Source organism: Sturnira hondurensis, unplaced genomic scaffold (assembly GCF_014824575.4).
Source record: "Sturnira hondurensis isolate 20B ecotype Veracruz unplaced genomic scaffold, ASM1482457v3 Scaffold0011880, whole genome shotgun sequence".
NCBI classification, from domain to species: Eukaryota; Metazoa; Chordata; class Mammalia; order Chiroptera; family Phyllostomidae; genus Sturnira; species Sturnira hondurensis.
The window spans coordinates 89,153-105,767 of NW_028084511.1; the positions used below are offsets into that span (position 1 = coordinate 89,153).

Here is a 16,615-nt window from a genome sequence, read left to right on the forward strand (position 1 = left end):
CGGGAATTAAGCCACTGGAGCTCTCACCTCTTGATTTGTTCAATTCCTCTTTGGCTTTTGTAGGCAGAAATTTGGGCCTCTTCCTTTGTGCGAGCTTTCTTTTATATAATTGCAACTCGCTAACAGCTGAATTTTTATGCTACATTCATTGAATATTTGATTAAATATTTCCAACTGATTTTGCACACGCTGTGACCTGAATTTAGGTTGCTTTATGAAATGATCTTTCAAAGCCCCGGGCATTTCTAAAATTCAATTGATGACGGGCAACACAGAGAGAAAATACATATGGCCATGCTGAAATACTTTGGGATTCAATATCAGCTTCTGTCACAAAAATTTTGTTGGTGATATTTATAGCTATGTATCACCTGATTTGTGTATATATAATATTTGTATTTTTTTGATTGGAAGAACATTGTAGCTTGTTTGGATGCAGTCATAAATTTTGTGCACTTCACAACTAATTCAAAGTACATTTCTGCTCCACAGGTCTGTTTAGTATGTAAGAACATTGATTTTAGCACAGTGTGGTTCTCCACCAAAATCTGTATTCATATTATCACCCCCCTCACAAAAACCACAGTTTATCTTCACTGTTGAACTTTTCAACTGAATTTACAACGGCATGAACAATGTCAGATGTTTCATTTTTGACAAAAGAATGAACTTATACTTTATTTTGATCCTTTGAATTGGATGAAAAAAATGAAACCACATTAGAGTTAACAAGTTCTCTAAATGCAGCCTCTGATAATAGTGATATAAATCTGACTTTATCTGTTGGTTTAAAAAAGGAATCAACTCATTAATAACCACCAGTTTACTTTCAAGCACACACACACACACACACACACACTTGGAGTTTAAAATGAGCAAAATTTATTTAGATGAGTCATTTGACCCACATGGAAAGGTATGTTTTACAGTGACATGTAGGTATACATGTCACTCCTGCAGCTATACATGTTAAATCAGCATATTTGTGTGCATTCTTCTTAAATTAAGTATAAACCTTTTAAAAATATTTATTTATTTATTTATTTATTTATTTTTAGACAGAGGAAGGGAAGGAGAAAGAGAGGGAGAGAAACATAAATGTGTGGTTGCCTACTGGGGACCTGGCCTGCAACCCAGGCATGTGCCTTAGACTGGGAATCGAACCAGCGACCCTTCAGTTTGCAGGCCTGCACTCAATCCACTGAGCTATGCCAGCCAGGGCTAAACTTTTAAAGTAGATACTGAAGCTTCTTATTTATATCTGTGTCTTCTAGTTTTCAAAGGGACAATGCCATCTCTACTTATCTCCATGGTAGACAGTAAATGTTGACTAATATTTTGTGCAAATTACTTATTCATCATCAACTTTCTTGAAAAATTAAACATGTAGTTTTGGTTTTGGTTTTGTTTTGAGCCAAATGCTGCTAAACCTGTTTGTTGCAAAATTTAAAAGTATTAGCAAATAAAACAAATAGTTATAGTTTTATACGTACAATTAATGACAAAGCTGCTTTACCAGAAACATTTAGACGACACCACATTCTATGGCAAGCATGCGTAGCCTCTTGTTTCTTCAACAGAATTTACAACTTGTATGACATTAAACCACAGTTTCTCATTTTTCTTTATGACCCTGAAGAGGATTCGGGCATCTCAGAGGCCACCAATGGAAACATAGCAGGATGTGAATGGTGGTATAACAAGTGGCCAGCAGGGGAAAAAGCTTCAAAAGTTTTCTTACCGCAGCCTAAGACCAGAGAAATTACCTGGCCCTGACCGCTGTGCTTGGACTCTTAGCCTTAACTACCAGGACATTGCACATGAAGGGCACTGTCAGTTAGGTTTTGTCTGAACAGGATCAGGAAAAGAGAAACGAGTTAACATTAGTCATCTTTTGGATTTACCCACAATAAAATAAGAACTCTGTTTATTGTATGTGTGTTTTATATACTACTACATGAGACCATAAAGGAAGCTAGAAGAACCTAATGGATGTTTATCAACCCATGCTGCTTTACTTTAATATTAATTCCAATAAGAAAGCTTTATAAAAATGAAAAACCTGGGGCAAAAGGTAAAGCCAATAAGTGGATGTCAAAAAAAAAGAAAAAGAGCATAAACCCTGGGCTCTTGACTCAAAGTGAACTAAGACATATGGCCACCCCGTAAAGGTCAGTGTAAAGACTGTGACTCCAAATGAGGTAGGAATTCTGAGTACAAAAAAATTACATGATCTGATTTAAGTATTACAGGATCACCCTAGCAGCGAATAAATGACAGGGGGCAAGGATAGCAGACCAATTAACGACCTATGGCCATAATCTAGCAGTGAGAACAAAGACAACAGCTACCCAGCAGAGAGATAAACATGCATCCTTAAAACTCTATGTGTAGCTGGAGGGAAGATAAGTTAAAGGTGGTACCTACCTATGGGCTCCAATTTTGGATCCGTGCCACTGGTGATTTCATATACTAGTGTACAAGGATAAATCCAAATACCATAGTTCAAAAACACCAGATATAAAGAGCATCTACTTAATTCTTCTCACACTAATTTCCTTCTTATCAAGCAACCTTCTAATTATAAAGTAAGGTGCATGTAGACTTATCCACACGAAGGAACACACACATCAGCAAACACCAGCATCTGTTCTACTTGATAGTTTTAACTCTAAGAAAAAATGAATAAATTGGACTTCTGAAGTTTTTATACATTATCTTCTATGAGTTTAGTTTGTTTGTGTTGGTTTCCTAGAGCTTCATTATCTCTGGCTATACCAGTAACTGAATTTCTTAACATATCCAGCAGAAAAGAAGACCTGGAAAGTGATGACCCTAAAACGTCACCCTGAAAACACTCAGCTGCCACCTGGTCTTGCCCAGGTGATCTGTGACCTTATTGATGGTAATACCAGAATACGCCAAATGAGTTAGGGAATACTCTATTATTATGCTCTCATTAGAAAAAATATAGTTCTCAAAGCCTAATTCTTCTATGATGATTTTCTCAATCTCCTCCTCTTCCCCAAACCAAACACCTTTAAGTTATCATTGATGGATTTTTCTCCTCTTTCCTGGATATATGATTGCCCTTTCACATTCTTTTATGTGAGTTACAATTCATTTTCAGAAAGCACTCCGACATCTATATTCAAGGCAACCAATAAACGAAAAGTTACCGGCAAGGGGCTTGTGTCATCCTGAAGAGGAGGGATGTCTGAAGTCTCAGCGCAGTTACGCTCCTTTCTGGAATGCTGGTCCACGGGGAGAGGAGTGGGACTGGAGTATTCGTCATTGTCCTGGAGGGTGGAGCGTTCCAGTTCCTCCAACAAAGCATCTATGGCATGATGTACAAGGGAACCATAGTATAGAAAGTCTTCTGAAGTAACTTCCCCCTTAAATGTCCCCCAGTGCCTCCATCATCGCCCTCAGCTCTCGGAGTAAGGTCATGTTCCTTAAAGTATCTTCTTCCACTCTTATTTTACTTCTAGAATGTGGTCTATTTTACCAGGAGATATTTAAGGCCTTCACCTACTGTGACCAATTTCTCATATCTTATAGTTGCATTCAATTTCATAGTCTCACTCTATAATTTGACTTATTTTATTGCAGAGTACTAATTTTTATTATTTATTTGGGGTTGGATGGCTCATAGAGATCCCCAATTGGAAAAAAAAGCAAATTGTAACCATCATCAACATGAAAAGGGACTGATCATATGGGAGAACATATTTGCCAATGATACATTCGACAAGGGTTTGATCTCCAAAATATGTAAAGAACTCATCCAACTCAACACCAGGAAGACAAACAATCCAATTAAAAAATGGGCAAAGGACCTGAATAGACACTTCTCCAAGAAGGACATACAGACAGCCCATAGATATATGAAAAAATGCTTACTATTACTAGCCATCAGAGAGATGCAAATTAAAACCACAATGAGATGTCACCTTACACTGGTCAGAGTGGCCATCATTAACAAATGAACAAACAACTGGTGGAGAAAAGGGAACCCTAGTGCACTGTTGGTGGTAATACAGACTGGTGCAGTCACTGTGGAAAACAGTATGGAATTTTCTTCAAAAACTAAAAATGAAACTGCCTTTTGATCCAGTGATTCCACTGATGGCATTATACCCTAAGAATCCCAAATCATCAATTCAAAAGAACTATGCACCCCCATTTTCATGGCAGCCCTATTTACAATAGCCAAGTGCTGGAAACAGCCTCAGTGCCCATCAGTAAATGAGTGGATCAAAACACTGTGATACATTTGCACAATAGAATACAATGAAGCAGAAAGAAAGAAGGAGCTCCAACCTTTCACAACAGCATGGATGGAACTGGAGAATATAATGCTAAGTGAAATAAGCCAGTCAGTGAAAAACAAATACCATATGAACTCACCTATAGGAGGAATCTAATGAACAAAATAAACTAGCAAGCAAAGTGGAACCACAGGCATGGAAACGTGGAACAGACTGACAGCAACCAGAGGGGAGGTGGGAAAGGAATAATGGTGAAAGGAAGGGAAGAGGCTAGTCAAAGAACATGCATGAATGATCCATGGACATGGACAAGAGTGTTGTGATTGACTGTGGGAGTGGGAGGGGGGTTAGGCTTGTCAGAGGAGGGCAGAGGGGGAAATATTGGGACAACTAAAATAGAATAACAATAAAAAAATTTTAAGTAAATTCTACATATTTTTCCTATCAGAAAAAAATAAAAGTAACTATATTATAGTTTTTCAAAATATATATACCAGGATAATAACATTCATTCTTAACCTTGATGATTTTTTTAATATTCCAGGCACATAATAAAATTCTCAAAGGAGAGTATAAGTATTTTGTCTTTTAGAGTATAGGAAGAAAAGGAGATTGGGGGAAAAAGGATATTTTAAAATCAAGCAAGATGTTGCAATCCAAAGAGTTGAGATTATTTCTCTTGTGACAAAAAACAATGGGAAAAAACAATGAACACCACAAGTATTACCTTTCTGTGATGATGAAATTAATAACATAATAATAATTTATATATGATAGGCACTGTGGTCCATTTACACATTTAATTCTGCCATCTTAATTCTTTGAGGCAGGTGATATTATTACCCTTATTTTGTAGATCAAGAAATTGCCAAATAAATGGTTTGAGTTCACACTGTTACTGGGTTCAGAACCTGGCTGTCTGCCCCTGGGCCATCTGATCCCCAGCTCCTGCACGACCTTCACATCAGACATTCCAGGCCCCATGCTCACGTGGATTCCCTGGGTGATGTGAGCATGGTGTGCTCTTCTCTGAAGCTGTTTCTTCTACATAATGAACTAATTATAGTACAATAGGACTTTGCAATTGTATTTTTTTTAAGTTTGCAAAACACTATATTATATTATTTCTAAGGATCTGCCTATCTCTGAAGTCCTCAGATGAAGAAAATGAACTTCAGGCAGTTTCAAATAAGATTTTCATTTATTTCAGCTGTTGGGGTGATGGATATTTCTTGATGGCATAAGAAAAGACCTAGTCACGTCTTACAAACAAAATCTACAGATCTTTCATATGGCGGATATAAAACTGAAAGCAACAAATGAACCAACGAATGAAAGCAACAAAAGAGAAACAACAAAACCTCTAAGAGACAGACACAGTATGGTGGTTACCAGAGGGAAAAGTGGGTGGGAGGCAGTAGTGAAGGGTAAAGGGGGTCAAATACATGGTGTCAGAAGGGAATCTGACTTTGGGTGGTGAACACACAATGCAATATACATACACTGTGTTACAGAATTCTACACTTGAAACCTATATAATTTTATTAACTAATGTCACCCCAATAAATTTAATTTAAAAATCTACATATCTTTCTAAACTATCTATTTCATAAAAATATTGAATTTTGTGCACCATTCTAGAGATAAGGAAACTGAGTTAAATTCTTCAGGGAAAATTACCCTTTAACAAAATAAACTGTAATAAAAAAGGAGTTGGAGGGTGAACCAATAGATTCAAGAAGGCTTTAGAGACTTATAACTGATTTTACTACATGAATCTTAACTTAAAATGATATGATAAAAATAAATAAAAGTACCAACTGTGTTTTGCCATGTATAATGTGTCCTTTTTGCCCAAATTTTTTGAGGGAAAAAATAAGGATGCACATTATACATAGGTAGTACTAATTCCATGTCTATATAAATGTTTTTAATTCTTTTATTTATGCTTATTTGTTAAAAGTGTAACTCTAGAAGCAGATGGGACAAAGCCACCATCTATGATCACCTTTAAAAGAAAAACATTTCTGAAAGAAAAGAATCCAAGTGGAGTTATTGTCCATGCGCATGAAAAAGGATGGATGAATGAAGAAGGCATGAAAATCTGGTTTAACAAAGTCTGGTCATGAAGGCCTAGAGGATTACTTTAAAAAAAAACTTGGCTTGTTTTTGATCCCTTCAAAGCCCATGTCACACAAAGGGCGTAAGTGATCGCAGCAGACTTCAAAACCCAACTTGCTGTGATACCAGGCAGACCAACCAGCTAACTACATCCTCTTCATGTATCAGTAAACAAGCCTTTTAAAGCCCTGATGAGGAAGAGTGGGCATGGTGGATGCAGTCAGCTGGTAATGATTCAACACTTGCAGGCAGAATCAAGAAATCATCCATCGCCCCCGATTCATGATTGAATCCTAAGGTTGTGGTATGGGGTTAAGAAGGAAGTGGTTGTAAAATCCTTTTTAATACGTGGCATCAGCAATGTTTTGAGTGGAACTAAGGATGATGAAATTTACCGGGATGAGAAAAATGACTAGTCCTTCAGAAGACACTGGTAATGTAGAAATTGAAAAAGATGATATTTCTAATATTGACAGTGAGGAAGAGTTCGTGGCCTTCTATGATGCGTAAATATCATAAATTTGTTACCAGTACATAACATATCTGGAACCTTGTATCTGTTCTTGTGTTTTGGAACTATTTGTTATATAAAATTTCTTGTACCATAGTATGCTCAAAAATAAATGCTAAAATTCCTTTATAATACAAAAAAACCAAGTATCTAAATATAAATAAATAAAAATTGAATTAAAAAATTAAAACGAAAATTCCTCTTCCTGAAAGTTGGGGCCAAAAATATGGGTGCGCATTACACATGGCAAAATACAGTAAATAAGCAAACCAAAAAAAAAGGGAAAAGTCAGGAATATTAAGAACTGACTTGATAGTCAATAACACTAAGTAAATACTGTTAGGCATGATAAACAATATTTGATCACTTCTGTTAATGTTTTAAGTGTGACCATTGTATTTCATAATATTAAGGAATTACTATTAAAGATTTTATGGGTAATAATGGTTGTATGGTTATTTGTGTCAGTACATATATATTTATTTTAAAGGCTATGCTGAACTATCTACAGATGAAATTATATCATTTCTGAGATTGCTTTAAAATAATATAGAAATTAAAAGAATGGGTAAGTCTAAAAATGAAATAAGATTGGCCAAGACTTGATCGTTTAAGCTGCCTAATGGTTACATCAGATCTCATTAAGCTATTTTCTTTACTTATAAAATTTATTTATTTTACTTTATAAAATGTATTTTATAAATTTTAAAATTCCCTGCAATAAAAGATTTTTTAAAAAATAAAATAACTAAGGTAGAAAGATAAAGTAAAACTTTTCTCACATTTTTACTAGCCAGACTGAATGCCAAATTTCTAAGTTCCAAATTTTTCATCTATATCCTTCTGTTAAGCTATAAATAGCTCTTTTCTATTTTCCAAAATTTGCTCCAACCAGAAATTATGGATCCACTTGAATTCAAACTAGAAAGTCATTTATAACAAAATTAGAAGGGGTGGGAGGCCCTATATGAGAGAAACAAACCATACCACTGGGAGTAGGTCAGCCTTAGAAGGGCCCGCTAGCCAAAGTTACTGAAACTCGTCCGTCTGGGTCATGAGTTAACAGGCGCTTCCTGTTTCCTGAGTCCACATATCATCAACACCCCAAGATTATCTTGTCCTTTGCCAGATTCTGTAATTTGAAGATGACTAACTTCAGTATGACAAATATGGAATGACTGGTGGTGGTGGGTACTAGACCAAAAACCCGACAGTACTTCTCTGTAGCCCTTCATCTGAGGAAATCAAATAATTATTGGTATTAACATGAAAGGATTTATAAAGTGAGGTCTCTTGGGGGTCTCCCTGGATTGTAATGATTTCATTCAGAGCCAGAGTCTGCTCCTGGTTTCCCTTTACCTAGCATTCCCACGTAAAGAAGGAGGCAAGGAGGAAATACAGGCCTGCCTGTGCTGACCTACCCTCCAGGCGATTTCTCAGCAGCAGGAAGAGAGACATAATCTAGGTAAGTCTTTAGGGTAGCTATTGGGCTGATGAAAATTTGAAGAAGCGGCTGGGGTTCAGCCACCTGAATCATCCACAGGAATGTTGATTTCCAGGTTGCATGTACTTTCCACATTTCTGAACCAGATTTCTCTACCATTCATCCTGCTCAAGAAATGGAAAACTGTGCAAATCTATCTACTCACTGTTTTTATTATCTAGGTTATTCTATCAGCCAGAACACGTAGCTTAATGTATTTTGGTGCCAGGTGCTCCTGAGAGTGACATAGAACTAGTTATTTTGCTTTTCTTAGTTTTCTCATTTTGACACAGAATGTGGATAATACTCATTTTAGAGGATTGCTTCAGACACAAAAATGCTTAACATGTAAAAATGTTGAGTTTTAGCTTAAGTTACTGAAAAAGTATTGGTGCATTTTTTTAAATTACTGGCGTAAAGTCCATTACATGTCCCTAAATAAAACAAAGCAGAGCTAGATTCTAGTGGAACTCAGGTGGAAATTTGAAATTCCCTAACCCTCACACAGGATAAGAATTTGAATTCCACCCTCAGTGTCAAAATAGACTTCACCTTCAAAACCGTTCAATACATATTTATCGAACACCATCTTTTCCTGTTCCCTCCTTTAACTTGCCCTCCCGCCTCTGTTCCTCCAGCTCTCAAACTACATTGCTAACAATTTTTAAAAAAGAATGTGCAAGATGTGTTTTTGTTGTTGTTTGCTCTTTTGACATACCCCAAATATACAAAAACTCGGGACATTGTGGAATTCATACAGCTTGGAAATTGGGTTAGTGTTAGTCAGGTTAATAAGGATGTCAGCAACAAAAGTTGGCAAAGAATATGGAATGAGTTCCCAAGAATGACAAACCTTAAGTTACTCCAAAGATTTAAAATCAGGGACCTCTCTTGAGCAATCTGGCTAATAGTTTCACTGCTAGTTTTAATTACTTTGGAATGGAAGGAGGTATCCTATTTGCAGGCCACAATAATCTGTTTCCTCAGTTTCTCTGAATAAAAAGCTGAGCAACAAAATATAGTGCTATGTCATCTTGATTTAATTAATACTAAGTCACAGAATGAATCAAACCACCCTGGCCTTTCTCCAACCTTTGCAAATCCCTCATTCTTGTACTCCTGTTTCTTCTCCTCATTACACTCTTTTTTTCTTTCTCCCCCAAACCACATCTCTGCTGTTGCCTACTGTGTGATCACTCTACAATCCCAGTAGCCCCCAAGGGGCAAATGCCCATAATAAAATGACCATTTCAACCACCACTCAATACAAAAGTGTTTGTGCAGAGTTCACTCTGTGGTTAGCACCAAACTTTCTGTCTTTTGTGCCACCGAAACAGTGAACCTATATTTCCCCCAAACTATCATAGTTCCTCATGCTTTAGTCTTAGTGGGGTGAGGTCAGGAGAGAAGTGAAAACAAGATCTTCTAGCACTACCCTCCTTCTGGCTAGTAGTACGCCCAGCACACATGCAGATCGCAGCCAAGTCTTTATTCCCTCAGAGCTTCTCTTCCAAGAAACTCCTCACTCACCCAATTCTTCCATTGTCACACACCCAAGGTGCTCTGGTGCCACGGGCTGCAAGGAACTGCTTTGGTCTGTGCTGAAGAAGGGGACCGCAAAGGGACTGAATGAGACAGCGTGAAGCAGCCTCTATAACCCTTTTTGGTTCCTATATTTGCTTAGCACTTCCTCTCTTCTCATTTGGTGAGTTTCTTTTCGTTTTTCTTTTTTTGTAGGTCAGACTTTTTAAAATGGGACTGACATAGAGAGGTAGATACTGATATCAGAATTCTGGTGGTACATTGACCAGGACAATTAAGATTCAAAGTTCATTTTGAAAAATTTGAGCACTTACTACATGCCAGAACTCATCTTGAATTCATGAGAATGGCAGATTTGCACTTGTGATTTTTTTCTAATGTGAGTATCCCACTTCTACCGTGCATTAGAAAACTTGCTTTTTTGTTGTTCTGTGAAGCTGGGGGACCATGGAGGCATGGTTTGCTTTATAAAATTTCCATCAGAGTTGACCAATACCCAATTCATTTTGCTGTCTTTGTTTAGCTTTCTAGAAATTATGTTTATCTGATATTCTGAATAGATAGTAAATCCATTAAATTTGGCAGAGGCATATTCACATTTGGATTCTTGGGGCCTGTTTATTTCAGTGGTCCAAAACGCAGACAACTACAGGGGTCAAGAAGAAATGAGACTGAAAGATTTAAGACACCGGGTGCTAAGCTGCAGACATCTCAATTAAACTCAACTCCTGCTTAGTTACATTGCTTTACAGCAGTTTTCTGAACCAGTGATTTCATTCACCTTGAACAAAATAAAACATTTACAAAGGCCTATTATGGGAAGACAGTAGGTAAAAGACTATAAGTATGGTTCTGTGAAGTTGATATTATCCCCACTTTTACCAGTGGTGACATAGATTCAAGGAATAGTAACTTGCTAAACTGATATAATTAATTAAATTAATCCACATTTAACTTCAAAGCCTGTGAACTTTCCTGTATAACAGAGTGGTATTTTTTTTTTAAGATGGTCTAAAGAAATAATTCATTCTCCATTCTCTAGTGAGTGAAGACTTTTTAATGGAGATTCCCACTCTGCATTACTTTGAGCAGCCATTGGATGTCAGTACTGTCCCAAAAGCCTGCATACTTTAAACACGGGTTTGAAAAAATTCCCATCCACACTGTGCCATTTTTGTGCCATTTTAAAAAAAATATTTTATTTATTTATCTTTAGAGGGGGAGGGAAGGAGAGAGGAAGAGAAACATTAATGTATGGTTGCTTTTTGTGCATCCCCTGCTGGGAACTGGCCCCTGCCGGGAACTGGCCTGCAACCCAGGCATGTGCCCTGACTGGGAATCCAACCGTGATCTGGTTCGCAGGCCCGCGCTCAATTTACTGAGCTACACCGGCCAGGGCCACACTGTGCCATTTTTTACAACTGAAATGCTATTAGTGCAAAACACTCATTGGAAAATAGAAAACATCAGCCTAATCTAAAGTGGCAACTGAGCCAAAGTACTGTAAGGAAAAATGTACTTCAGCACTTGGTATGCAAATACTGGACTGTATGTTCAGCTTTAACTGAATGATTAATGTGAAAATTGGATTCCCCAGATCTTGTTTCCATTCGCTTTCTTTGGGCATTTTACTCCCGGATACTTTATTTTCCAGGAGTGGGAAAGTAGTCCTAAAAATCCCTCCTTGATTACAATGGATCAAAGAAAGGAAGGAACGCCAGAGGCCCACTCCCATCACCAAATGCAATTCATAGATAAGCAAGTGGAAACTCCCGTTTATCGCATCGGGATGATTTAGCCGCACTCGCTATTGGGCTGAAAAGAAATTTTGACAAAGCTGCTAATCTGATGTACTTCCTGAGAAGCAAAAACATTTAAAAACCGCAGAAGCAAGTCGCTTCAGAGCGAGGAGCCTGAGGGAGGGCTTCAGTTTCTACGGATTGGTGACTGTAGTCACGCTAACAACTTCCCTCCGGCCCAGGGATCACAGCCAAGTTAGACAGTCTACGTCAGCACCTTGGTCTCCAGAATGTCTAGTAGAAACGCAACTCCACAATTCCTTCCACCAACTTTTATTAAGAATAAAATTGGTGGGTAGGCCCCCCGAGGACCCGATAGAGCCAGATTCAGTCTCTGATCTCCAGGGGCTCACAGGTTGGTGGGTCACACACAGGGTGACAAGATGAATATTGAAGACATGAACGCCAGCTGGTTTAAAGGAGATGCCATCGAAACAAAACCAAGGAAAGGGCTATTACGTAATCACCCTAGAAATGCTTCCCGACGCCAAGAAACGAAGCAAGAAAAAACTCAAGAAATCCTGACAGGCAACTGGCTCAAAATTTGCGCCGGGATGTGCTCGGGCGTCTCGCCTTAACCCAGAAACACTGCCTCCCAAGAAAAGGACACTCGGACTGCGGTAACACTGAACTACTTTTCCCACTAATCAATCAAAAGCTCCCAGCAACCTCTTCGCCTCTGGTTTCGTTTTCTCCATAGCCATATGGTAAGTAGGACTTCATATCCCAGAATGCCTTTGGGCAAGTTAACCATGCGCATGCACTGAAGAGGCGGGTCCTCTGCCTTCACGACCACGCCTCTGTTCTACCGCCGCCATTTTTTCAGAGACTTTCATCCGGCAAGCGACGGGCTTTTTTTCTTAAAGGAGAAGCGACAGCTCAAAAAAAAAATCCCCTTCTCCCTGCAAGACCTGGCAACGCTGGGGACAGAAAGGCTACATACAGGAAAGTGGGATCGGGGTGGAGGAAGTAAAACGCCGGGGCTACTTCGCTGGCTTAAGAAAAGATAGAGCCCTTGTGGCATAAGCGGCTCCTTAGGGAGGCAGGTGCGCGCGCAGCCACACCGGGGAGCGCGCGAGGCGGGAAAGAGGTGCGTTTTCCTCCAACAACCTCGCGAGACCTGCCCCTCCCACTGTCCCTAGCGTGCGTGGAACTCCGGAGGGAGGGGAAAGGTCACTTTAGGATTGTCGCGAGACGAAGCCGTTAAACGGTGAGAACGGGTACGCGGGGAAGGAAACCTCGCGCGCTCCCTTGGATCCGTTCCCTGATTGGTTGAAGGAAGGGGTGGGGGAGGAAACCGAGTACGTCGCTGCGTGAGAGATTGTGGGGGCGGGGCGAGGAAGCCATTCCTCCTCTTGGATTGGCTCGCCGAGCGTCTTGGGCGCGCGCGCGCGCTCGCGCTTGGGAGCTTGAGTGGCAGGGGGCGGGGGCTGCCCTCGGAGCGGGGCGGAGGGGTTTGGGGGGGGGGAGAGTGGAGCGCCGAGTGAGAGTGTGCAGGACGCTCCGGGAGGAGGGGGGCGGGGGGAGCAGCGCCGCGGCCGCCGCCGCCTCCGCCTCCACCGCCTGGGACGAAGGGGTGGGGGACGGACGGGCCCCGATGCCGGGGGAGACAGAAGAGCCGAGACCCCCGGAACAGCAGGACCAGGACGGGGTAGAGGCGGCGGCGGCGGCCAAGGCGGCTCCAGAGGAGCTCCAACAACAGCCCCCTGTGGGGGCGGCGGCAACGCCGCCTGCGGGGGCCACTAGCAGCCGCGTGCTGAGGGGAGGACGGGACCGGGGCCGGGCCGCTGCGGCCGCTGCCGCCGCGGTGTCCCGTCGGAGGAAGGCCGAGTATCCCCGCCGGCGGAGGAGCAGCCCCAGCGCCAGGCCTCCGGATGCCACAGGGCTGCAGTCCCAGGCCGCGAAGCCCCCGTCTCCAGCTCAGGGCAAGAAGAGTCCGCGACTCCTGTGAGTAATGCAGTCTTTCAGACGGTGGGAAAGACCCCCCTCTGTCCGCACGCAACCCTCTCGGCTGCCGTAGTGCCCACTCCACGTGACATCCTGCTTGCTGTGCCCTCCCCCCCCCCGCCGGGGCTCACCACTGATGTCACAGCGCTTCTCTGGTTGCAGTCTTAGCACGGCTCCTCTCCGTTTCTGTGTCTGTCGGGCTCCTTCCCCACCCCGTGAACTCGTTATTTGTAGCGGACACCTCTCCTTCCTAGCGGCTCTCCCGTCCCCGGCCGTCGCAGGCTTATCGCGCACTCGGGCTTCTGCACTCCCTTTGTCAGCCTATCCCTTCTCCTCCAGCGGCGGCTCTCCAATATTACATCACGTCCCCAGTGAGAAATCTACGACGGGGCTTAGCCTTCAAGTGTGTCGGTCCCCGCACCTCCTTCACTTTAATTTGCTTAAGAGCGTAGTAGCTCTGTGTAGCTTTTTTCACTACCAAATTTTTGTTACTTTTCACTTGCTACTAGGATAAAAACGTGACTTTGCCAATTTTGTTAAGTGTAGTTTTTCATATAACAAGCTTAAATGGGTATTCATTTTTGTTGTTTTTGCTCAGTAACACGTTTTGGGGGTATTTTCTTATACGTTTTAACATAGGAACTTCATCCCGAAGAACTAGTCTGAATAGAATTTCTTCATTTCCTAGAGATAATAGAGGATATAGGAACATAAATATTTGAAATTGTTTATTAAAATAATGTTTCTTTGTTGAGAACTGTAAAGCACACAGATTTGTAAATCCTGGAAATTAATTATATTAGCCACTGAATTCGTGACTGGCAACATCATTTTTGTCTTCTGACTTTCGAGTGAAAAAAAAACCTAGTAAAAACAGGGAGAATCGAAAAGGGGTGGGAAATTAGGATTTTAAATCACCCACTTTCCTACTGAAGTGTGGCAAGATTTGGTTTATACCTGCCCCAGTAGACTCTAAAATTAAGAGTGAAGTTAGTATGAGCCTTATTTGGATATAACTTCCTTCCATGAATTTCTTAAACAGCCTGTTCCTCATTTTACTCATCTGTAGGACACAATGTTAATCCCTGTGAGATTAGTTTGTGAGAATCAAATACAGCGTGTGAATCATTTAGCGTAGGGATTTTCAACTTTTTTGCACCTCAAAGCACAAAAATTAGTAAAATCCTTCGGCACACCAAGAAGTATATTTTTTAGATGGTCTGGTAAAAAAAAGTATTATTTTGATTCATTCACACCAGTTGGCTCTTGTCATTTTTTTATTTGACAATCTAAGGGAAAGGAGGTCAGTATTGCAAGTTTTAAAAATTGCTGCACACCGGTTGAAAATTGCTAGCTTAGCGCAAAGCTTGGTACATAGTGAATTTTTTCATAGTTTTTTTGTTTGTTTATTTTTCCCTCATTATCATTTATCCCCTTTATACCCTCTTCCACCTCCATCTACCCCCGAATATTTATTAAAAGCTATTGGTTTTGAGTAGTGGTGTCATGAAAGAGGTATAAATGGTGTGCTTTTGTGTAAATTGTGCAAAACTGGACTTTTTTATCACCATACATTGTAGGGTTAATAATTTAGTATAGTTTTCAAAATTCCCTTTTATTCTTACTTACCCAACTGAGAGTCAAATATACCTATCTCCTTGACACCTTTCCCTCCCTCAGTTTCAACAGTTTTCCTTACAGAAATGATCTTTTCTTAAGATGATTATAGCTACACTAGTAGCTTTACCCTCTATCGTGGCTTATTTTTTCCCCGACTTGCCCAAAAAGTACTAAACTTTTGTTAATTCTACAGTATAAATACTAGAATGGTCAAACTTGAATAAAAAGGACTTAAATTTTTTTCTCTCCACAATATTCCTGTGGGGAGGAATGGTTTTGATTCTTAGCATCTCTTCCGCACTTCATCAAATAATATAAAAGGTATTAGTGTTCTTACACCTTCTGTTAGCCTCTGAACTATCTTCTGATTATTTTAAATTATGCCAGTTTGGATAGCTTAAAATAAATTTTCACCATGACTCTTTTTTTTGTTACGCATTTTCAATTTACTGCCTGTCCTGGAAATGAAAGCAGTCATAAGGCATTTCAGCTTCGTAGACCCTGATTGAGCAGTAACTGAGCCTGGTGCTGTGCTGATCTAGGTTTTATAAAGATGAATGAGATGAGATTCGAATCTTATCATCAAGGACCTTGCAGTGTAAGGGGAAGATTCATTGATTAGTGGAAGTTTATCAAACACATGTGCCTGCTTTACAGATTGTCACAGTGATGAAATAAATTTTAAAACTAAGTAGAAAGGTTAATCTTTTACGACATGTCAAGAGGTTTGAGTATCAGTTTTTCAGAACCCTGGTCAAGTGCCTGCTAACCTTGATTCATCTCTGCTTTCTAATAACATTATGACAATTTTTTTAAAGGAGTAAGATAAAACTTTTTTTAAAAACCTAAAAAAGTATGATTTAATTTCTATATTAATTGTCTTATTCAGACCCTTTTTTCACATTTCAATATTGCCCCTTATAGACTCCCAGTAATGAGCTATTTAACCTACATTTGTTACTTTTTGATTGAAGAGATAGCAGAATGAACAGTAGCTTAAAAGGTCAGTAAATACGGCAAATTGGATTGATTGAATCCTCTTTTCTTATTAGGAGGCAAAATAATACAGTGGCAAAATCATAGGACTTCATCTCAGGTCCCAGCTTTCTACCACTCACTAAGTGACCTTGGGCAAGTCGCTTTAACCTCCTTAAATCTGCATTTTCACCTATAACTGATCATTTATGAGTTGTGAAATTAGATTTATAGGTCGATCACAATTAGGTTACAGTTTTTACAAACTTTTTTTTGACTTGGGTGTAACAGATGAAGGATTTTAGGGTTTTCTTTTAGGTTCGTTAAATTTTTATTATGAAGATTT

At 39.9% G+C, this 16,615-nt stretch overlaps 2 protein-coding genes across 5 annotated transcripts in view; one reads left to right on the top strand and one right to left on the bottom strand.

Moving 5' to 3' along the window:
- The window catches only part of LPXN (leupaxin), a 32,495-nt gene extending 22,431 nt beyond the window's left edge, over positions 1 to 10,064 (bottom strand). The window contains exons 1-2 of one of the 2 annotated variants that reach the window (XM_037060440.1): positions 9,917 to 10,064; positions 3,180 to 3,337 (exon numbers count right to left, since the gene is read on the bottom strand). In XM_037060440.1, coding sequence (XP_036916335.1) covers positions 3,180 to 3,337; positions 9,917 to 9,929 — 171 coding nt within the window. In that variant the 5' untranslated portion in view covers positions 9,930 to 10,064. Of the gene's footprint in view, positions 1 to 3,179; positions 3,338 to 9,916 lie in introns of those variants that run through there. The other variant, XM_037060441.1, reaches the window with a different exon arrangement.
- Positions 10,065 to 13,192: 3,128 nt separating this feature from the next.
- Positions 13,193 to 16,615, top strand: part of ZFP91 (ZFP91 zinc finger protein, atypical E3 ubiquitin ligase) — a 44,270-nt gene continuing 40,847 nt past the window's right edge. For 2 of the 3 annotated variants that reach the window (XM_037060437.1, XM_037060438.1), the window contains exon 1: positions 13,194 to 13,674. In XM_037060437.1, coding sequence (XP_036916332.1) covers positions 13,325 to 13,674 — 350 coding nt within the window. In that variant the 5' untranslated portion in view covers positions 13,194 to 13,324. Of the gene's footprint in view, positions 13,675 to 16,615 lie in introns of all 3 variants that reach the window. The other variant, XM_037060439.1, reaches the window with a different exon arrangement.